The following is a 23,722-nucleotide window of genomic DNA, read 5'->3' on the forward strand; positions in this document are numbered from 1 at the left end:
GCAAAATCGGGAAAGGCCTGCATGCCTTTCTACAATCCACTTACATTTTTTTAACTTATGTGGGAAGAAAGCAAGATGACACAAGGCTATATGTGGATTTTCTTCACGTAAAAAGGGCACACAGTTAATCACACTTGTTAAGTAAAAACATATTTTTTCAAGTTTCTGTGTTGCTCACAGTTGATGGTTTTTTTCATAATTATTAATATTTTCCTCACCCCTCCCCCCTCCCCCTCCCCCTCCCCCCTCTTAACCTTCTAGATGGGCTTTCATTTCAGGACAAATAACATTACACCAGTTGCTAGTTTCCCTTGCCTGGAAATTCTTTATGCACTTGGGTGCTTCGGAGCAAAATGGCCGTTCGGCGCTTGTGTTGTTTTCTATGGAGCAAGCATTCCGAAGGAAAACGCGAACCGTCCACTACTCCAAGAAAAAAATTAATTTTTTTTTTCTTTTACGACAGTGTCACTTCAGAGAAACCTGTGTGGGCTGTTGTTAAATACACATTTTGCGCCAAATTACTTTTTTGAGCAGAAAGAAAATTAAAACTAGCCCAAAGGCATTTTAGCCGCTAGTTAACGACAAAGTTGTTTTAGTCATTATCATAAACAGTGAAAATATTTCTCCTTAAATAAACGACGACTATTTTCGTTAAAATAAGACAGAAATCTTTTTAAAAAAAAATTCACAGAGAAATTTAACATCTTGTTTTTCGATTATTCTCTGTGTAACGAATTTTTGCTTATAGATATTCTTGCCTTTTTGTGCATTTTAAAACACATAATTAAACACGTTTCGAACACTATTATTCTTTTATCTTAAAAACTAAATGGGCTAATGTATTCCATTTATCATCACTAATAAAATGCATTTATTCATGCAAAGGCGTAAACAAGGGTAGACACAGAGAAGGCCGTAATTCGGAAAACGGGCAACACAGCTACAAAGTGACGAAGTGTTTACAACAGTAAAAAAATAGCGTTATCCATTCTTTGAACAACAGGGGCCAGCAAAATACCGCCTAATTCTGATTAGTTTTACCAAATAATTATGTATATATGCATGTATGTATGTATGTATGAAATATGCACGTGTCAATATTTTTAAGCTAATCGGTATGGGTATACCTCTAAATTCATCCTGGACATTTCACTGCGCGCACAAAATGGACCAGGCGCTGTATTTGGTCGGTTCAGCTGTGTTGTTCTCAATCGTAGTTTGGTTGCTGAATCCATTTGAAAAACTACACAACTTATTGAGTTATCTCTTGAAAAGCGATGATGGTTTATCAAAAGGAGTTCGACCGTTCAAGGAGATTCCTGGTCCAAAGGGATTGCCATATTTTGGCGATGTGTTCAATTTTGTTCAACTGCAACGCTCCGAGTTCAAAGATCAAATGTCGGCTCTTCAAAATGCTTTTAAGAAATACGGACCAATATTTAAGAGGACAATCATGGGAAAAACGGTCGTCTTCTTTGAAAAGCCCACTGATGTTGAAGCCGTATTCAAGGGCGATGGAATACATCCGATGCGACCAGATGAGATATTTAAGGCAACAAGAGAATATATGAACAGCAGGGAGCTACCTGAAGGTTTGTCGAGCTTGTAAGTAAAATGAGATTAATAAGATAACTTCGAACCATGTAGATAATTCTGTTACAGCTTTCGCTTTCCCAATGCAGGAATACAGTGCCAGTTGAATATTTGTAAAAACCCACGAGTAAGAACCTAATATTTAAAACCTGTTATATTAGGCTAAAATTTGCAAATTAGACCCCATTTTTATAAGAACCTATTTAGCCTAAAATTTGAAAACAGGTTCTTATTTTCTAAAATTGATTAACAATGCTTACTTTACGGAAAAAAAAGTTTAGACAAGGCTTAACTGTACATTTATACAATGTCATGTCCTGAATGATTAGTGCTTCATTTTTACATAAACATTTTTTGTGGTATGCAAATTTTATACAGTTAATAGGCCGAATATCACTAAAAGTTCTATTAGCAACAATGTCAATTCTTCCTCAGAAAATAAGAACCTATTAAGAACCTGAATAGACTAAATTTTTGTTATCTACCATTTATGTAACAACCTGTTTAGACAAACCTGGAAAAACTAGGTTCTTACTCGTTAATTTTTTCTGTTGAATATGCATAAGGGAAAAATTCAGTTAAATTTTACCCGATAACTTATTTTCATTTTATTGAATGACCAAAAAAGTTCCCATTGTTTCGTGTCTCGTTCTGAAGGATGTTTTCAAAGAGTCTTGGTTAGCATAAGCAGTTGCCAGGTATTATAAGACTGCTACAGGAATTCCTTTTATAAAAATGCTAATGAACCGAAATTCTGAAATGGAATAATCAAAGCGCTTAAATGTCAAATCAACAATGCACGAATCGTGTGTTAAATTTTTTTGTCCGAAAAAGGGAGGAGTGTCCTTGATTTCAAAGCCCAAACATCGTCAAAACACCTCAGTTAACGACATTTTGTCTGCCTTGTCCCCAGTCGCTCGCGATGGTTGGGGGACCCACCGCTTGCGCTTCGCGCTCGCTCCCAATCTTCCCACTGACTCGCGCTACGCGCTTGCTCCCAATCCCCCACTCGCGACTCTCTATCAGAATCCGCGCTCAATCGGCCTTGGAAAAGCCTGTGGAGGAGACAGACATTTTGCCATTAAAACTTCTTGCAAATTTCATCACTGACGTCACCGGGGAGTCCCACAGGAAGAATAAGATGGCTAAAAGGAAGACGCGATCGAAGAGACAAAAATATATATATTTATAAAGAAAAGTTAGGTCCCATATCTCTATCCAAGGATCACTGTAAAAAATGTAATTTGCTTTCAGAACGGATGGTGAAAAGTGGGTTCGATTACGCAAGGCTCTGGCGCCCAAGATGCTTCGACCTAAAAACATACACGATAACCTGGAAAACTTCAATAATGTTGCAAGGGATGCCATAGATCACATGGTGGCCATCCGGGGAGCGGATTGGACGATTCCAGATCTTGAGGGAGAACTTGCGAAGTTTGCTGCTGAATGTAAGTTTTATATTTGTCTCAACAGTACAGAGTACTGTAAACTTGCCCCTTAACACAGTTTTTAAGGCCTCATTCGACTGAGGGACTCTGAGAACAAAACTCAATGTTCCACTACCGCTCATTAACTATTACAAAAAATAGCTTTACCTATAGCGGCGCGGTTTTATGAAACAGTCTCCCTTACAACGTAAGACAAGCAGAGTCCCTTGGGCAATTTGAAGCTTTAGTAAAACAAGTACTAATAGGCACGGCATTCTTGGAAAGCAGATTTTTCTTTATAATTAGCTAATCACTAGAAATTTATTTTGCATTTTATTATGTATGTATGATTGTATGTAGTGTTTTAAAAAGCTGATGTTTTAACCGTGTGGAAATGAAGATTACCTACCTTCCTACCTACCTATTTAATTACTATTACTGAAGATGCTACTGAAGGACAACTTCAAACGTTTTTGTTGTTGTTGTTGTTTTCGATGTTGTTGTTTTTTAATTAAGAGTGAGTCCGCACGAGAACCATGCAGGCGAGTCTACAGCGCATCTCACCGATTTCCCTCAGATTTGGCACACTTGTGTAACTTCACTAGTACATTAACCATGTGCAATATTTTGGTTCAATTGTTTATTGTTTTGGAGAAATGTCAATCAAACTGTCAGACAGTGGAAAGTACTTAAATTTGACCTAAAAATATTCACCATGTTTGATCCCCTGCTACATGCTAAATATAAAAAGAAATGATACGAAACTTTTACATAAGACAAATCAAGTCCCGAACAATAGAAAAACGTTCAGTAAACTTGTGTCATTTGCTGCGTTTCTGAAAGCAACATTCCAAATCTCCTTATTCAATTCGTATCAAAAAAGTGGGGTTTCAAAAGTCGTTTTTGTAGACATGCGGCGTTTCATCAATCGAATTTGAAAGTATCAATAGATTGCCAAGGAAATGGTGTCTCTATTTATCAAATAAAATCTCTGTTAAGTTTAAGAGGAATTACAGGTTCGCATCAATAAATGTGTTAACTTCGTGACAATATGCAAATGAGCTCAACAGGAAATCGTATAAGTTCAAGTTGTAAAATATAAACTTAAAGTGGTACTATGATCAAAATTTTACCTTCCCTTTTCTCTTTTTTTTGAAAGTACTTACATTAAATAGTAACCTTGCCAAATTTTAAGTTCAAATTCGAATGAAGACCACTTATTTCACGCGTAAACTTCTCTCCGCCTAGATTAAAATGTCGAGGACAAGAGATCTGGAACTAGTTGGGGCGGAGCATCGACGTCAATGCGCACAACAAAATGGCTTTCGAAGGCTGGAGTGATTTTTTTTTTTTTAGTGATTAGAAGCCGTATCACTGCGCAAATTTTTTTAAACATACTTCAGGGCACTCCAGGTCACAAAAAGTAGAAAAATCAAAGGCGGAATTTTACTCGCCCGAACACGAAGTATATGTTCACAAGATAATCTCCCTGCAACTTTGAGGTTAACTTCTTCAACTATCAAGGGAAGTGAAAGAACGCCGATTATCTACAGTGAGTTTACTTATTCCTCCAAACAAATTTAGTGGCTATTCTTCTTTGCTCAAGCTCTCGTTTTAGAATATATTTTAATTATTTACTTCATGTGAAAAGGTAATTTTTGGGCAAATCGGCCTGTATGTTCTGAATTTTCCTCTATTGTACAAATAAACTTGAATAAATTCGCACGAGAGGTAATAGTGAAAGTACATAAGAGGAGCAGACTTTTTATATATAAATTTTATTATCCTCTTATACACTGTAGTCTTAATAAACTCCCAGCACGTTAGTTTGTAATTATTTGCCAGCATATAAACATAAGTAAACATCAAATTAAAAATTTAAATTCTAGGAGAAATGTTAGCCTTTAGAGAAACATGCTATCCGATTTACTCAGTATTCTTATTTATTTAAGTACAACAGGGGAGAAATGTGCCAAACTGCAAGCACGCTAGCTACTTTTTTTAGTTTGCAATATATTGCCTTAAGTGAGAAGTAGTAGCAAATATATTGGTCAGAGAACCTGAGCGCGATCCATCATAATTCTAACACAAGTACAGTAAATTGTACCATAATAAAATAAGGTGGCTAATGTTTGACTCGATCAAGCGGTTAGGTTGACTACTTTATTTCTTTTTTGGCGACACCTAGGGTGCCTCCCTCAAGTTAGAAGGAAGAATATTGATGCCCAGCCAGCTAGTTACACAGGCCGCTTTTTAGCGACAGACTGACATTAAAAATTTGTGAATAGTCAGATGACAAGTTGAGCCCAGACATAATGCATGTGGGGAGGGATATGTGTAACTCCACCATCCAGGTTCTCTTTACAAGTGGAGGGCGCAGGAGCCAAGGGAATAGGGTAAGACTCAGTGAAAAATAAATAAACTAAAAAAAGTCATACTCCAGTGTCTAGAAAGAGCCACTAAAATGAGACCCCGACTCACCTCAGGCTTCATTATCCTTTGTATGTAGTTTTTTGAGTCAGGTGTCCTGACAAAATTATACCCTTAATATTATTTTACTTGTTCCCATTTTGCATACATTTTTAGTTTTTACATCAAAAAACACGGGGCCAAGAGGAAAACAAATGGGTAATATAAGAAAACTACTCCTACCCAGTTTTCTGCTACTTGTGGGACAGTTTCATAACATCAGTAAATAGAGTGAGGACTCTATACAGCATTCAAATGGTTTTCTTATTTAAAGAAACAGGAATACTGGATGCTGCTAAGCTAGATGTCTGAAGTTTATTACCCATTAAAACACTTAGTTTTAAAAAGGTTTATTACCTGTATTGTAGTCAAGGAAGGTAAAACTGTATAAAACTCAAGGAGCTAAATCCATTGATCACCTGCACGTCCATCTTGTTGACTTTAATTTTTCTGTATAAATTTTACATTATTTCATGTTTATAAAGCTTTTTTCGGAATAAACAGCTGAGATAGATTTTATGCCCATGGCGTGTATGATAGATTACAAGAATGAAAACAACAGTAAAGATCATTTCAATCCTTTGCAAACGACAATATAATAGCAACCTACATGTAAGCTTATATATATGCAGAGCTCTCTATTAATTCAAACATTGCAGACATTTTATTCTAACTATTCAATGTCGTTCTCATCATACCATGTATTCAAACGTATGTAGTCCATGAATCGCCGTTTCACTTCGTTCTTCGAGGCTTCTTCGATCGGTGCTTCGATTGAACAAGAAGACGGCAGCTTCGTTGCGCCAAAACCTCATCGAATGAAATAAATATTGAAGTATTTGCATACAAACATTGCCCTTTAGACCGACGTCAAACGGCTTTAAATTTTCATTATAAGAAACGATACCGCTAAATTGCAATGTCTCCTCGTTGCGGCTCTCTTGGGTTTCGCCACCGGGCAAACTAGACGAAGAATTTGTCGAAGAAATATCATTTATAACCCTGTTAATTCTCAGTATATTCTCTCTTGGAACACTCGAAGCTCGAAGCGACGATGCGCATATGACGTCACGGACCAACTCATGCGTAAATCCGCTTTACAGTACAGTCGCTGGCTCACTTTAGACGTCCGAGTAATGGCGGACGGGTTTTCCACGATTTTCGGCAAGCTATTTGAAGGCTTATATTGCTCGCAACGTTCTAAATTCTAGCGCGCTAGTTAAATATAGACTTATTGAACAAATTGACTTTAGAAAAAGACGAAAAGAAAAACAAAAATTTTGGTCATAGTAGCACTTTAATAGAATGTTGCTATAAGAAGTAAAACATCGTTATGAAGCTTTTTGCATAAAAATACTTTTAAATCGTTAGTAGTTTAAATTACTGGAAGTCGTTGGCTGGTAATAAGCAAATTAAACAAATTCAAACGAACACAAAGGTCATACCGACCTGCTGGTCGTACTGCACCAATTTGAAAGATATCCCTACAAGCAAGCATCATTGCATAAAAGTCATTTCCTTCAAGGGTTTTTGGCATCGCCCTCTTGGTGTGTAAGCTGCGTTTTGCCGTATTTGCCAGCACAAGTATTAAAAAATGTTATCAAAAAATTGGCGGGAGGCATCAAATATAATATCCACCGATCATGAAAACCGACTTTTTTAAATGGTCGTTTTTGTTCACATACAAAACACATGTTTCCACTGCAAAAAATTATTAGTATCTTTTCACCAGTAAGAATCCGCAAGTGGTTTTTGTGCTGTCGTTCTTCGAAGAACACCGCAATTAGGCGTTAAATTCTCATCACTTTAGATACATGGTTTATTGCTTCAAGAAGGACTGAATCAGGGGATGGAATATGATTATACGACCTACGCCACAAATCCCATCTTTAATTTCCCACCTTTTTTATTTTGAAAATTGAAATCGAAAATTGCCTTTAAACTGACTTACCGTAATAATCTTATAAACGCCAGGGCTTTTTAATTTAAGGGGTACATGCGGGAGTTTTAAATAAATATGAGGCGTTTAGTAAGAAAGGGGCATTCATTTCACCAGGAGCCCATGATTTCACTCTAACTGTAACGAAACAAATAGACAAACAAGTATGTAAATATTGCGCGTATTTGCTCCCGGATAAAGATAGGAAACAGATTTCGTGAGTAGGAGACTACTCTAATCTTTTCTAATGCAAAGCCTAAAGATGTCGTTCACAGATTGTTCGATATCGATGTCTTCATCGTCATCGCATCGGGGTAAACCATGTTGGCTAGCTAGCTCCTTTGGTCCCTTCGATGTCCGAGTGAATCAATTAACTAACTAAAAAAATTGCGTTTTTTTACTCCATGAAACTTTACGCGGGGGGGGGGGAGGGGTGATGGGGGGAGCAGGGGTGTCTATTAGACACGGGACGTTTATTAGTAGAGGCCTCCAATAATTTACACCTCAGGGGGAGGCGTTTATTTGAGAGTGGGGCGTTTATTAAATATTTACAGTATTTCACTCATTTACATTTATTCTAAGGATTGCCTACAGGAAAGATAAAATAGAACAAAAGAGTATATTATAGTGTCATTGAAAACGAACTTTCAACAACCTGGTCAAGGCAAAGACGAATATGAGTTGTAAAAAGGCACGCTGATCTACACTTATACAAACATTTAATTCCGTCGATACGTCGGTCCGTCATTCTAGCTTTAAATTAGGAAATCAGTAGGAGCACTATCAGAGATACAGGTGATTCCAAATTTGTTGAAATTTTCTGGATCCTTGTTCCCAGGGACTTCGTTCCCCTAAACCAGCGGTTGATAAACGAGTTTAGATATTAAATTTCGTTCCAAGAACTTGCGCATTTTCCGTCAGCCTTGACCGAACTGGGCCGTCCTCTGCCCTCTGGGCCATTTATGGTTCCGGTTTAATTGTGCGCATGCACCGGAGACTTGAGATGGAATGATCCGTTCTCGCTCCCAGAGTCTACGGTCCTTCTGTTCTGCGCCAGGGATCGAGACCTCTGCCGTTAATGTCTGTTAAGCTACGCAACGAATTGAAGGCGGGGTTTGGCTGGGAATGAAAAGGAATGAGGCACCAGCGGAGTGGCCCCGAGGCGAAAGCGGAAACCCGACTGAGAGGTAAGTGCTTGGACGGTTGCTATAGAAAACGGCTCCACATCGAAGCCCTTTGAGTCACACTAGGGCTTTCCACAAGTTGCTCGGCAACTTTTTGGCATTTTTTCATGTTTCGAGCAACTTTTTCCCCCTTGGAGCAACTTTTTTCCTCTCGAGCAACTTGTTGCATTTTGAGCAATTTCCAGACCGAAGATTTCCGAAGATTATACGAGTGCTGTTCTAAGGCAAAACGAACGTTTCCGAAGACTTACGACGTTTGCCGAAGATTTTCGAGGGACATCTGAAGACGTTTCAACATTCGGCTCATTCTGTATAAAACATTACAAAACTCGTCAGCAAACATGACGTCATCAATATCTTCACGATTTTTCCCAGTTTAAGGAATCCTTGTTACTTAACAAATTTTCCCCTTAATATGTTGTTTAGATACTTCTTTTGCTGTAAAATTGCATAAAACTGCTAACAAATCTTACCATCAAAGGGAAATTTGCATATATTTAGAGAAATTCTCTTGATTAGAAGCAGCGTTTTGAATTTTTTGGAGCAACATTTGAGCAACTTTTATTATCAGAAGCAACTTTTTTGGATATTTGGAGCAACTTTTTGAGATGTTACGGGCAACTTTTTGGGAAATCTCGAGCAACTTGTGGAAAGCCCTAAGTCGCACTGCCCGAAGCCAGTGGAGAGCACGGATGAAAGAAAGAAGGATATAGTGAAGGCTAGAGCAACGAAAAAGAAACTACTTGCAGCAAGCAAGCAGAATGCCAATATACGCGTCAGCATGACGACATGTCGACAGCGCACGAAAGACATGATCCACGAGGGCGAGGCTGCACCAGACATGAACTAAAACCAGTTTAAATTCGTGCGACTGATCGCAGTGACAAAATGAGTGAAAGCAGCCTTGTCACAGCGTGTGTGCACTTCTGCGACAAAATATAAACTAACCAATGAGAGAGCTTCATGTATTGAATTCAAAAACTAGTTTACATTCTCCCTCTTCCAAATTCGCTGCAGGTGCACCGAACAAACGCCTTGTTGCAGGGACTTTTTGAAGTAGTACACACGAAGCGATTTGTCGCAGAGAACCTCACTTAAGGTTTATTAGTACTTCATTAGTGTTTTTATTAATTTGAAAGTAATATTGTGTATAAGCTACTTTAACTTTTTCATATATCACATTGATCTGCAATATGGTACGAACAGGAGCTAGAGAGATGGTGGATATAACCCCAGTGTATAAAGATTGAGTAAAGTCCAATTGGGTATGTAATTATACGCGTTATTAACAAAATCGAACTGCGCGGTCGTTCGATTTTGTTAACAAGGCCTTTGAAAGACCTTTCAATTGGCATTAATGGTTTTGACATCCACACTATAAATCAAACATTCAGTTAGGGAAGCAACATTATTTTTTTGGAGGAGTGGCCAAGTGGGATCAAAAATCCTGAAAAAAAATTGTTTGCAATAGCAAAATGCCCACATAAATTGTTTGAAGACATCAAAAAACATTGTCTGCAGAAAGATGCAGCTGGAAAAATTGTTTGGACAGAGAGCGCCACGGAAAGAAATCGTCTGTACTGTACTATACTACGCTTCGAGTAAAACAATGGTCCATTCCAGCGTTTCGATCGAGCACTGAGGCAATTCTTGAGAGACTGGGTACTAGTCCAAAACAACATGGCGCCCAGGTGAAAAGTAACTTACCAGGCTTATGAAAATGTGAAGTGCTGAGGCCATCGTTTACGAGAAAAGTGGAAACTAAATCCTTGAAGAATTGTTTGTGAACATTATAACTACCAGGTAGACAGGAGTGAGCGACGTTTTCTCTTTCCAATCTGCACGTGAAGATACGCTTGAATTCGATCGATGATGAACATGTCAAGTGGCTTGTTTACCTTTTCTCACGCTGTAAGTCTGTATTTATGGGCACTAAATAACCGGATAATTAACATCACGAACCACTTAAGTTGCTAAAAGGTTTATTGGATTTATGTAAGCGGTATTTCTCACGTCCTCAGCCGACCTATCCATCATGTTATGAAACTCGTTCTAAAACTTTCAGAACTTTGTTTTTGTTTTGCTCACATGTACCACATTTTTGTACGCTAAAATCATACGTGCCGATTGAACTTAACATACTTTTTTTGACTTTAATTTATTATTTAGTAAATGTTTTACAAAACAATGGCTAATGGAACCATCAGAATAACGCCGCATCGGCGATATTCAAACGTAATTTTACCCTAAAATCTCTAGTGTCACGCATTGCCCGAAATACCTTATTTTTAAAATAGGTTTACTACTAAACGTGAGAGCGATGAAAAATCTTGATGATATCATTTAAATTGTACTAGGTGATACTAATTACAGTGGTATTTTTATATGTAAGGCTTCAATTCTTGCAGAGATATTTTGGTCGAAAGATGGGTCAAAATTTAGGTATTTTTTGGCTCAAAACCGACCATGGGCACGTTGACCACGATATCTTCCACACGTTAAAGAATTTTGCGATAATATTCTACCTACAGCATTATCATCTCAATATGTAGCCCCATGCAAAATATAAAGGAAAACTGAGAGGGTCGATGTAGACTCAAATTTTAATATTGCATGGATTTCATATGGACCCTCTTAAATTTTGACATATATCTGACAACTTCTGTGGTGAGTCATGTGTCGCTACAGGCAGAAAAAAAATTCAGTGAGATCGCCCAGCTTAGTATGCAAATCGACCGCGCATTGACTTGATGAATGTATCCTGGCTACCAGAGTATTTTTCTCGCGCGCGGCAAAATACTTCTCTCCGTCGGCCAAAGGCCGTTGACACGAGCGGCGAGGAGCGGGTCACAAAGGCGCTTTCCATTTGACCAAACTGATTCTGTTTTGAATTCAGAAATTTCCAGTGGCGAATGGAGCAGCATTTTCTGATTGACTGCACTGGAACGGAAAACTAAAATTCCCGTTCCATTCGCAAGTTTCCCTCCAAAACTCATAATTTTGAAAAATGAGCATGATTTGAGCATTATTGGACACAAAACGAGCATTGCTAGGAGCAATGGCGAGGGTATGGCGAGCCTTATGAACTAAGATTTTTGCACGTGCTGATTTCCTTTCTCACTTTTGTTTCAGCTATTGGTACAGTGGCATTTGATGAAAGGGTTGGATTGTACGATGACCCACCCAACGAGGAAACAGTCAAGATGATTAAAGCTACTTTTGATGGTTTTAAGTTCATGGGGAAGCTGAGCTGGGGATGGGAAGGTCTGCTTTATAGATTCGTGAATACACCATCCTACAGAAAATTCTGTGAATCACAAGACATCTTATTTGGATTTAGTCAAAAGATTATTGACAAGAAGGTTGCGGAATTGAGCATTATGGTTGACAATGGCGAAGAATTTGTTGAGAATCAAGGTACGTAAAACTTATCACCCAGGCCTTGCCCACGCTAATTTGTTTTCGTTTGCTAATTATACCTAATCGTACCTTTTTGGTACGCTTCGGCGGCATATCAGGCGAGTTTGGTCGAGCCATGGTTCGTATTTTGGCGAGACGCAGTCGAGCCAAAATACCCATGGCGAGACCAAACGAGCCTGATATGCCGCCGAAGCGTACCAAAAAGGTACTATTAGGTATTTACCGTACCCAAATTCAGCCAAAAATCCGGTCATATTATTCGCTCTGTCGAAGCCATGCTTGCCAGACACGTAGTGCAAAATGTGTTGACCTGCTTGTATTGATACTTTTTTGGTCTTCAACACTTTTATCAAGTCCTCTTCTCACATTTTTTTACTCGTTTGTTTGGAGTTTCATTCCATAAATTTTCAAAATCCAAATTCAGCGAAAAATTTGGAAACTCCGACTCCATTGTTTCAGTGTGAATGTTTCAGTACTCGTCGGCAAACATCGCGCAATTGGCGAGCGCGTTCAAGTTTAGTTTTGGCGGGAAAGTTTTTCTCATTTTACGACCGGTAAGCACCAGCTAATTTAAAATACTCGTTTCTGTTTTATTGGTAAAACCTCTTTTCAATTCATAGTACGGAAACACTACTTTAATTCAAAGTGACCGTGATATGGCGGCATATCAGGTCAGTGACTTGATATCGTAGGATATCAGGACAGTAGATCGCGCTTCTGATTGGCTACTTGCGAATTTGGGTACGGTAATTAACGAAGCTTCGCAAATGCATCAAACGTTTTCCGTCTATATTGTCGTTTACGAATTTTATGTTATTAAGTTTTGCCAAATATTCGCTATGAAACTAAATGTTTACAAATAAATTAATATTCCATGATTCTAAATGACAAAACCATAGCTTCATTGCAGCCAAATGTGTCTCCCGGGCGTTATAATCTCAAGTTACAAGCAGACTAGATTAACTTTGAAAACCGTTCCGCCGGACCATATTTTAAAAACGCATATCGCAATCCGTTTCAATCTTCGACACTTTTGGACATCCATACCTTCTTTTGAATTTGGTGTGTTTTTTTAATATTCCTTCACTGTTTTAGGGGTTATTTTATATATTTAAACGAATTTGATGGTCATTTCCTATGCCAAAGTTTGGCTGAAATCCGTGACACAGTCCCTTTAAAGTAACGAGTCTAAAATTGTAGTACTTTAATAGTACCCTGTTATTTTCTTCCCCTCATGAGTTTTAACTTATATATATCTTCTTGATTTGTAGCTGTGCCAATACTGAACTATTTTTTGACGAAAGGCGAACTTACGCCCAAGGAGATCAGTGTCAACTGTATTTTTATGTTTAGAGCAGGAGTAGAAACGGTAAAAATCGTTGGAAATATGGTCTTGCTTGTGCTTTATCTCTACTCTGCCTACCCCTGCAAGTAGAACGTCATTACCTTTTACTCTTTGGTGCAATAAACAAGAGACTGAAAAAGGGTGATGCGCGTTCATTCGAACGATTGGTGTTCGATTGGGTTTAATTTCCGAACGTTCGATTAGATACCTCGGGCATTTTATAGTCAATGTTAATGGTCTAAAATATCAGTCCTATTTACCTCTTAGCTTCGCAGTCGTTACTAAACAACTGGGCCATGCGCGTGAGATTATCAAGGGCAAAAACTATACCAGGCATGGCAAGATTAACTGTTGTTCACAGAAAGGCAAGGGCATAACATGTGGGCCCAGTTTCAACGACCATTGCATTATATGCAAAAGTTGCCTTTTTTCTTCTTTGAATGGCATTGAGAAATTTATAATGCTACTAACTATTGTTCTGCAGTTGCAATTAAGGCTAGCAACGGTCTACTTTGTTAATAATGACTTTTACTTTTAAAGACGTCTACCACGTTGGTATGGCTCCTTTACAATCTGGCACGTAATCCTGGAGTGCAGGAGAAAGTGTATGAAGAAGTTACCTCGCTAGTTGGTCCCCATGGAGATTTCACCCCAGAGAGCTTTTCAAAGCTGAGTTACCTGAAGGCTTGTGTCAAAGAGAGTATGAGGTAATTTTTAATGTCATATGGAACACTTGAACGATACATTGCATTTGTATAAAAGATTCCGTTAGTCGACCCCTAATGTCAAGTGTCAATGTTCATACAATCAAAATAAAAACTTAAGCATAAAAATGAAAGTTGTAGCAGCAGCCAAAAACAGATGAATTGCATACGGTAAAAAGAGTCTCAATTCTCGACCGGACAGTACAATCTGCCTCCTAGACAGGAGGCCGTAAGGAAGGGGGGGGGGGGCACTCTCATATAAAAGTGCGGGGAAGCTTCTTTGAATATTTGGAAAGTATCCCTGAAAGGTACCAAACAATGCGTAAGTAGACGTGTGGATTTTGCCGTTAAAAGCCATGATCGGTGAGTACTTTGATTCTGGCAGACCGAGAGTTACACCGATCACAGACAAGAAGTATATTTACGTAATGTTTGTCAATTGTCTTCTGTCTATTTGCGTTAATAACTAAATACGTACGATATATAAAGGTTGTCATGGGTAACAATCATGAAACAACCTTGTACCCAAGGCATCTCAACCGGCCGGATTCACAAACTCAAGTTCAAGCTTAAAGAGCATGCAATCGGTATCTTGCTCTGCTTGCACTCGCCTTTACATTTCGAGCCTTTCTGATTTTTTTTATAAGTGTGGCTCCAACTTATTGTCAATTAATCGTAAGCGCTTATTGTGAAAGTTTCTTCGTGTTGCGGATGATGTGATCACCAAATTATGTAAAACACAGGACTAAAAGAACAATAAGCAGTACCTTGACCAAAGCTCTATAGCTAACCAACAAAGTACACTACGACAAGATATACTTTCTTTTGTTCATTTTCGTCCCCAGTGGCCATAATTCCTTTGAACAGCGCCAATTATGAGCTATGCGCAGAATACCCCTTTGTGATTCTTAAAATGACGATTTTGGGCCAGCCCTAAGTGTAATTATGACGTTGCCATGGTAACGACATAAAATTATGAACACATGACATGGCATATTGAATTTTCCGCAAGGGATAAATGAACAGCTACTTATGGGTTAGAGACTGTTGTGAGTGTTTTGTTGACAAATACACGCACGCGCTGGTCGCACAATGAACGAGAAATTTTCAATACTGCACGAGGCGTAGCCTAGTGCAGTATTGAAAATTTCGAGTTCATTGTGAGGCCAGCAAGTGCGTGTATTTGTCAACAAAACACGAACGAACAGACTCTAACCCTTTTAATATACAATCTGAGTACACTGCATCGAACTGCAAGTGATCATCGACTTAACAAACTTCAAAAAACAAACTTAATGTTTTAAAATAAGAAGTGTAGTAGTACATAATTACACGGGATTACATCAATGATATAAAAATCACAAATTAGCCGTACAGAAATAAAGCTTAAAATGGTTCATTAAATCGTACATCAACTGTGGTCGTTCATAAATACAGTCAGCGAGAAGCTTGTTCAAAGCAAGTCGATGGCTTTCACAATCAAGCAACTACAAGCAAGTCAATCGCACACAAAAATGTATTTATTGAGCTGCAGTTTACCTTTGAACATGAAAGCGCTTCAAGTTGTTATCCTCTTCGATTTTGTTTGGTATTAGATCGTTGATAATTTGAGGAATATATTTTTCTTCCACTTCTACAAGCCTTGAAGCTGAAGACATTTTCAATAATGCACGATTTTCGTGCATTATTGTCAATACTGCACTGTCTGAGTTTGCTGACGACAGGTAAAGCAAAATCACGTGATCTATTTTAACCAATTGCGCGCGTGGATTTTGGACAGTGAACGAAGAGTGTATATTAATGAAAGTTTCAGCATTATATAGCATCCTCTTTTCAAAATCTCGAATAAATCTCAAAAGGCGCGGTGGCATCCCCGCTCCCCCTTCCCATGTACATCCGAGGGCTAAACTGGAATCGATCACAGTTCGTTTTAATTTTACCGATTGCAAGGACAAGTATAGCTGTTTAATTTTAGCACATCGTTGCTATACATTTTTGGGAGAAATAGAGGCACCTTCACCCGTGCCATTAATAGAGGAATATGGCTCAGGGATATGTTTTGTGATAATAACGTGTTGATATTTTTATCTAGATTACATCCGAGTTTTCCTTGGGGACGCCGTCTGACACGAGATGTGGTTCTGTCAGGTTACAAAATTCCCTCAGGGGTGAGTATCTTCATGTAATAGTGGGTTGAAATTGAGCATGCTTTGTCAAATTCTCTTCAAACTACAGTCATGGACAAAACTGTTGAGACACTTTGCTAATTTCCACTAATTTTGGTACTACAGCTCATTTTTACCAAACCCTTCCCCATTTTAATGTTGTCAAATTAACGATTGGGGAGCTCAACATTAAAAAGAAGATTGGGGAGCAATGGAATGAATTTGGTTAGCATGCCAACACTTTTGATGCTGGCACTACAAATGCTCAAGCAATGTCCGACAAAACAACGCATTATCCGACAAAACAGTACCAGAATATCATAATACTATACGGTATTCATGATACACCAGCGTTTGAAAAGTGATGGTGTTCATGTCCGACAAAAGAAGCTGAAAACAGTAATACAGAAAAAATAAAAACAAAACAGAAAAACAAGAAAAAAATCGGAATTAGTCTAGACAGGAATTGCTCGGCTCCCAAGCCCAATGGAGAGAAATTCCTTAAGCCGTAGGCTCGAATCTCCACGGGGGGAAAGGTTATATGGCCCCAAACCATTTAGAATAACACCTGTGCAGGAAGATTCGAACCCGCGACTTTGAGGTGACCAAGCTACATCAGCCGCGCGGGAGCAATGGGACTTCGCCACCTCAAAAATATCTTGGGTTGTAAGCAAAAAATATTGCCTGGTTGTAATTAATTACATTTCACCGGAAACTGGCTGAAATCAAGTGCGCACTCAGTTAAAATTGGCAAAGACCCATTTAAAAACATCATCTTTGAACTTCCAAAGGAAGTTTAACCATAGTTTAAAAGCCTTTTAAACTCTAATCACTGCTAAACAAAAATATCGATTTTATGAAGACGGGTGGAAACCACTTGAAACTTTTAACCTTGATATTTCAAACTGTAATCCATTATCATCCTAACCATCCACAACCAAAGACCCTGGTTAAGAGTTGCAGGGCTCTAATATGGCAATTGTTAATCAAACCGGACCATTATTTTTAGGTTTCCCACTTCGACAAATATATATGTTGCTGTTCAAAAAACTATTAAAATCCGGGACAAAGTCCCTTAAAGGCTCTGCAATGGAAAGGGGAAGTATCAGGGGGATTTTGATTGTTTTCGTCAAAACTGTGCTATAATACCTCTACTTTGTAGCAAATAATAAAGATGGTTATTCTTTTTAAGCTCGGCAATAAATAATGAAGATGAAGTTTTCATCATGACACGAGCATGGGACAAAGAAAAACTCTGAGTCACCGACGGGAATCGAACCCATAGCCTCCCAGATACCGGTCGGGCGCTCTAACCAACTGAGCTACGAGAGACTTGTTGTGAGCTGGGCAATTTACTAGATTGATATGTGACACGCGTCCTGCATACTGCTAGGATCAGCAGTGTCGAAATCATCAAGTGTGTTGTAAATAATAAAGATGGTAAATTTTAAGCCCGGTAATAAATAATGAAGATGAAGTTTTCAACATGACAGAAGAATGGGACAAAGAAAAAATCTGAGTCCCCGACGAGAATCGAACCCATGCCCTCCCCTTTGACGCCCTGTGGTCTGACCTCAGACCACAGGGGGTACAGCGACTACAGAGGCTTGTCATTTGCAGTGGTCGATCGCTAACGGGTAGTGTTTTACAGCATGAAAACAAAACTTCACTGTGGTGTAAAGCTCAAGAAAAGCTGGCGTAGATTTGGAATTTAATCAGCTTTACGCTAACTTAACATTTTTTTAAAGCTGACCTTTATACCAGCTTTACACTCAAGTGTAAAGGCAGATAAAGATACTCCTTTACACCAACATTAAATCACATTTTCACACAGTAGCGTAAAGGTCGGTTTAACCACCTTTAACAAAATTAATTAATGGTGTTAAGTTGGATAACCAACTTTACACCAAATTTAACCATCTTTTATTTCACGTAGATCCCAATTTTCATGCTGTGATTTATCGGAATTAATGACTCATCTAAGCCATCCTTAATTTCAGACGGCCGTTATGTATTCCAATTACCTATCAGGACGCTCAGAGGAGTTGTTTAAGTTCCCTTTGGAGTTCAAACCTGAACGTTGGCTGAATGAAGACTTGGGAAAAATCCATCCTTTTGCTAGTGTTCCATTTGGAGTCGGGACACGCATGTGCATTGGTGAGATTTTGCTCGGCGTCTGACATTTGCAGAATGCAGACTTTTTACTCCGGTTAGCCTACTTCGTACCCCGGTTAGCCTACTTTTCACTCCGGTCAGCCTAATATAAATAGCACTTCGGTTAGCGTATTTACATTAACTTTCAATTATGGTAATGGAAACACGATATATTCTCTTAATCTGTAGCCTGCATTCTGCAGTCTGCAAATGTCAGACATCGGATTTTGCTTTGTGTAGGTTTGAAGTACTCCATAAAAGCGGCAGGAAAAATACATTTTGTTGTTTTTCGCAAGACTCATTAAAACTCCCTCAGTGTTAGGGCGGGAGTGGGGGGGGGGGGGGGGGGCTACATGTTCTTATTTAGTATGTGTATACTTGGAAGGCCGCTTTATAGTACACCAACAGATTCGACCTTAAAAATTTGTCATTCATTTTCTTTCAATAAGCTACATTTATTTTCTAAGAAATGTTTCTTAAGACAGCAAGGAAGAACACTGAATAAAATTGTCTAAAAGCTAGAGAGTGTTATGGCGAAGTTTTGCCTTATACTCGATTTGTGTTCCTTTTTAGGGCGCCGAATATAGCTGAAGCAGAAATCTACATACTAACGGCAAAGGTAATTCCTCATAAAAACATACGAAGTAAGCAGAGCAAATATTTTTCCTTTCTGATTTTAATAATAATAGGGTGTGCAGCGAGTAATCGATCGCAAACTTGTTGGAAGCTACTTCATTGTCGATAAGGAGTTTTTGACAAAAAGCTTTTTCTACCTTTAAGCTGGCAGTTGTGAACAACTAAACCATCATCGGTGTTTGTTGCCAGCGGTTTGAGCGCCAAAGCATGCGCTCTGGTATGCGCAGCGAACGTCAGTTGCAAAGATCTTGCATAAAAAAATTAGTTATCTAATGACTTTTGCCGTGCATTTTTGACCTATTCAAGGTAGCAAAAAGGGCGAAAAACTTCTTTATTACAGCGATTTGTAACTAAGATGACTTGTTAAACGTCACTTTACGGATTGTCTTGATTTAGGTGTGAACCGGGTCTGGTAGCAGGTTTTGCAAGGCTTCTCACATGAACGGCTCGCTACCCTTCGCGGAGGGAGTAATCGAACCAATAACAGGAACAATGCCCCTAGCGCCAAAAACAATTAGAACTGCTACACTACACTCTTTTCTTTTTATAAGAATTTTCATTTTCTGGCCCAGGCTGAATATTCTTGTTTTTCTGTCGATTTTAGGCTGAAGTATTCTTGTGAATATTCTTTGATTATAGCGTTGACATTTCCGTTTTAGAATGTATTGGAGTAACGATTATAAGTTAAGAACTTCTTGCAGAAATGTTATTAGCATCAAATAATACGGCTAGTGCTGCTTTTCTTGTTTTTTAGCTAGTTTTGTCATTTAGAGAAAGAAAGAATTTTAACGGTTAGTTCAAAACATATAATTGTATTGTATTTACACATTTTCAAAACAAAATTGAATTTTTTTAAAATCTCAGCCTCGGGTTTATTCTTTAAGGTCATTGCCCTGAAATAGAACTGAACATAGATTTTTAACCAAACTTTGCCTACTGGTTTATTACTTCAAGGGAACTTAAATTTTGAAATAAAAAAGGGGGTCACCAGATTCGTTTAGGAGCAGGACGACCATGTATATTCCATATAATTCCTTTATAATTCCTCTGCGAGTACTGGCAAAGTACACTTTTTTAGCGATAATTTATTTTTCAAACACATGAATCGATCTGTTTTCATTTTACAGAAAGAATTTGATCGCTACACCCAAAATATGAGAAAAAATTGATAGGTCACCAGACTCGTTTAGGAAAAAGTGACAATTTACTTCTCCCGCGGACTAAGCCGCATAGAAAAAAGCCGCCATTTTGTTGATGTGCTCGCGCGCGCGCGCGCTAATTACGCGTAAAATTCTGCGCAGTAAGGATGCGCAATGCAAAACAGGGCAATGACCTTAAATATTCTTAACATTTCGCAAATTTTAGCCTCGATATTCAAATAAAATATATTCTTATGGAAAAAAGACTGCAGTGTATAACAGTAGAATTACAAGCTAAAGAGAGCTGCACACTACTTAATCGAAAGTTGTTAGTGCGATAACCTTATTTATCTACTGATTTCAGTTGGTCCAACGATTCATTCTGGAGTACCACGAAGAACCAGTGGACTTGAAGCTCAAATTTCTTCTTATTCCTGACAGACCGCTGAAGATAAAATTTACCGACCGCGAGTAATTTCCAACGAGGAAGACAAAGGATTGAATCAAGCTATTTGTTCTTGGATGAGGGTCTCAATGGGGTTAACCGTTTGCAGTAAAACTGACAATAATTTAGCCGTTAGCCGTAAAAATTGTAATAATTTCAAGTTTAACTGTTAGGCGTAAAAAAATTTTAACCGAAAAAACTTCCAGGTACTTTAAAATGAAGGACTCAAGACTCTTGTCTTGCCTTTTACGTCAGGTTTTTTACTAGAAAGGCCAATACTCTTAATTAGGCAAACCTTAAGTGTTGGAAGTGTCTGCCGAATGTGTCATGGCACGAGTTGACGGGCGCTTTCACAACTGTGCCCCGTATCTCTATATCTTCAATTCGATGGACTTAAGGCCTAAATATGCTTTATACCACTGGAAATTGATTTTATCTTTTTAAACAATGAAAATTATTTTTTTAACACTTCTGTTAAGGTCGCGGGGGATACCTACTGCATGAATAAATTCATGAAGGGAAATTTTGCGTGACCTGCATCTTTTAAAACGCTTATTTCTCAGCTGTTATGGGTGCGATTAAGCTCAAATTTTACACAGACACAAAGAAATGATGCAAGATTGTGAATGTCGTCTTTTATTTGGTAGATTGCATTTAACGGCGATGTTATAGCCTCGTGAGTACCAAATTGGGGAAAACATGATTTTGTGGCAGAGTTTGTGGAACGAGTAGGAGACAGCACACTGTGATCTTGTCAAAAACTAATCAGTCAATACCTCTAGAGTGTCATAACAGAAGCGGATTTTTTAATTTAAAGTTTGCCAGCAAGTTACGGCGATTTAAGTGCGCAAATTTGAATTTAATGTCTTCTACCTCTTTCTAAAAGCGCTCTTTTAAAATTCCGCTTCTGTTATGACACACTTCAGTATTCATAGTTTACCTATCTGCAGTGGCAAGTCATGAAGTTCTGTATCCGTGCTGTATTCTCTGCCACAAAATTGTCGGAAAAGTCCAAACTTTGAGATTTCCGAAGGTGTCCCGACCTAAATACGATCATTTTGCCAAGGAGAGATGTAATTAAGGTAATTATATTCCACGCTTTTATGGTGAGAACAATGCGTTTTTAAATAGGACACGATTGTTTATGCCGAATATTTTTGTGATTACTCTGAGTTGCAGAAATATTCAAATTTAGATGAAAATAAGCTCAAACACTTCCTACAAACTATATGAACGTATATCGCTAAGTGCTGTTTTAAATTGGTTAAAATATCAAAGAAACGAGATTTTTTACAAATCACGCGCACGCGCCCATATTTTTGTCCAGTCATAAATATCTCGTAAAGTTGTCGATGTCAGTCGTTGTACTTCGTGCATACGCTTTAAATAAATGCATAATGATGAGCCTAAGGTGTCCCCCGCGACCTTAACCGTAGCTGAAAGAAATTATCGTTAGTGGTAAATAAAGCCAAAATATTATGCGTTATGAGGGGGGGGGGGGGGGGGGGGGGGGGCTAAATCTGCGTTGACTAACCTTTTAATAAAACTGATAAACAAAAGCAGTCAAAACAGCTTTAACAGCAGAAACTGTTGCTATGACGACAGTGATTTGGTTTTGCAAATCTGTTGAAGGAAAGAAGGGCATGTTAGACCGTGCCTTTTTCTGTTATCTACATGTCTGTGTCCGAGCCATGAGGCTCATACAGCCGGAGCTTATCCCGGTTTCCGTAGCATTAAGCGACTAGGAGTATTGCTACTCCCCCCTGGATGGGATGCTAGTCCATCGCAGGGTTACCCCCCAGCAGTAAATTCGCCGGTACCCATTTATACACCTGGGTGGAGAGAGGCACTGTGAGAGTAAATTGTCTTGCCCAAGAACACAACGCAGCGCCCCGGCCAGGCCTCGAACCCGGGCCGTTCGACTCGGAGTCGAGCGCGCTAACCATTAGGCCACCACGCCTCCCACATGTCCACAGTAATATTGTCTGGTGGAAAGATTTCATCAGACTGTTACATAATCGCACAAATACACACACGGAAGGAATTAAAGAAAAAGTAATTGTTCGACATACGAGGATTTCGAGACAACCGGGTTCGAATTGGCGGGGCTCCTTCTGTACAGTAAAGTTCCGAGGGGTTAATTTCCAGATGAAAATTTGTGGGCTCGAAATAGCGGGGGTTCTTCTCTACAGAAAAGTTCCGAGGGGGAGGTGTAATTCACAAGGACAGAATGCCAAACCAAAAATCCAAGTAAATCACACGGGGTAGAGAAGTGCGTGACGTAAACGAACTCGACAAGAAATTCTGACTACGATAATAACAGAGTTTAATTGACAGAGTTCAATGTTCCATACAGGTTCAAATTGAGAGCGATACAAAGATGATTGATTCAAACCACGTGCTAGTGTTGTTGAAATGATTGCCGTAAACCGTATGTCGGTTCGAACTGAAATATAATAGCGAAATAGAACTAACGTGACTAATAAATCTAAGCATACAAGCTAAACAATTCGCGAGATATATAATTATAGCTAACATTCACAATAACGTCCGAATGAAGAAACGTAACATAATCTGCGCATATACTAATCTTATAGAAAGCTAACCAACGATAAAGTCTTATATGACGGCTAATTTTGGATAGGAGTTTATGACAATTAACCTTATAATAAGATAAAACTTAGCCTAGCGAGATAGTTTCTTAATGGTTCGAGTATAATATGCCAACTAACTAACTCGATATAAACGGTATAGAAGCTATCCTGATAGTCGAGGAAAACGAAACTTAACGCAAAACAAATAACAAGGAAAACTAAGGATAAGCCTAAAAATAAGGAATAGATTACTTACTTTGGTTTGCACACGCACTGAATTAGACTTGATAGAGTAGGTAACCACGAGTGTAGAGAGAAATCTATGGCCCAATGCCGAGTAGATGTTGACGCAGTGAAGTCTACACTAGAACTGATCTAACTTAGAAATTCATACGGATTTATCTAACCGAGAAACACGTGCGCAAAACCTGCGGTTATGACGATTTTCCTACATCGGACATAGCAGCCTAGGGCTGGTCTACCACAGTAAATAAAATAAGCAACACGC

At 38.6% G+C, this 23,722-nt stretch overlaps 1 protein-coding gene across 1 annotated transcript; it reads left to right on the forward strand.

The window, feature by feature from the left end:
* Positions 1–1,067: 1,067 nt before the first annotated feature.
* Positions 1,068–20,963, forward strand: LOC144663795 (1,25-dihydroxyvitamin D(3) 24-hydroxylase, mitochondrial-like). The gene is made up of 9 exons (XM_078524863.1): positions 1,068–1,605; positions 2,848–3,041; positions 11,745–12,029; positions 13,304–13,401; positions 13,918–14,084; positions 16,174–16,249; positions 18,247–18,413; positions 18,974–19,019; positions 20,540–20,963. Exons 1-9 carry the CDS (start codon positions 1,079–1,081, stop codon positions 20,648–20,650), a joined length of 1,671 nt encoding a protein of 556 aa, XP_078380989.1. The 5' UTR covers positions 1,068–1,078; the 3' UTR covers positions 20,651–20,963.
* Positions 20,964–23,722: the final 2,759 nt, after the last annotated feature.

Source organism: Oculina patagonica, chromosome 8 (assembly GCF_052425735.1).
Source record: "Oculina patagonica isolate OP01 chromosome 8, crgOcupat, whole genome shotgun sequence".
Classification (NCBI taxonomy): Eukaryota; Metazoa; Cnidaria; class Anthozoa; order Scleractinia; family Oculinidae; genus Oculina; species Oculina patagonica.

Excerpts from the sequence above, each read along its gene's own strand:
- LOC144663795 (XM_078524863.1), top strand. The coding sequence starts at position 1,079 with ATGAAATATGCACGTGTCAATATTTTTAAGCTAATCGGTATGGGTATA. Across the intron at positions 3,042-11,744 it reads TGCGAAGTTTGCTGCTGAAT|CTATTGGTACAGTGGCATTT; the intron begins GTAAGTTTTATA and ends CTTTTGTTTCAG. Across the intron at positions 19,020-20,539 it reads TCTACATACTAACGGCAAAG|TTGGTCCAACGATTCATTCT; the intron begins GTAATTCCTCAT and ends TACTGATTTCAG.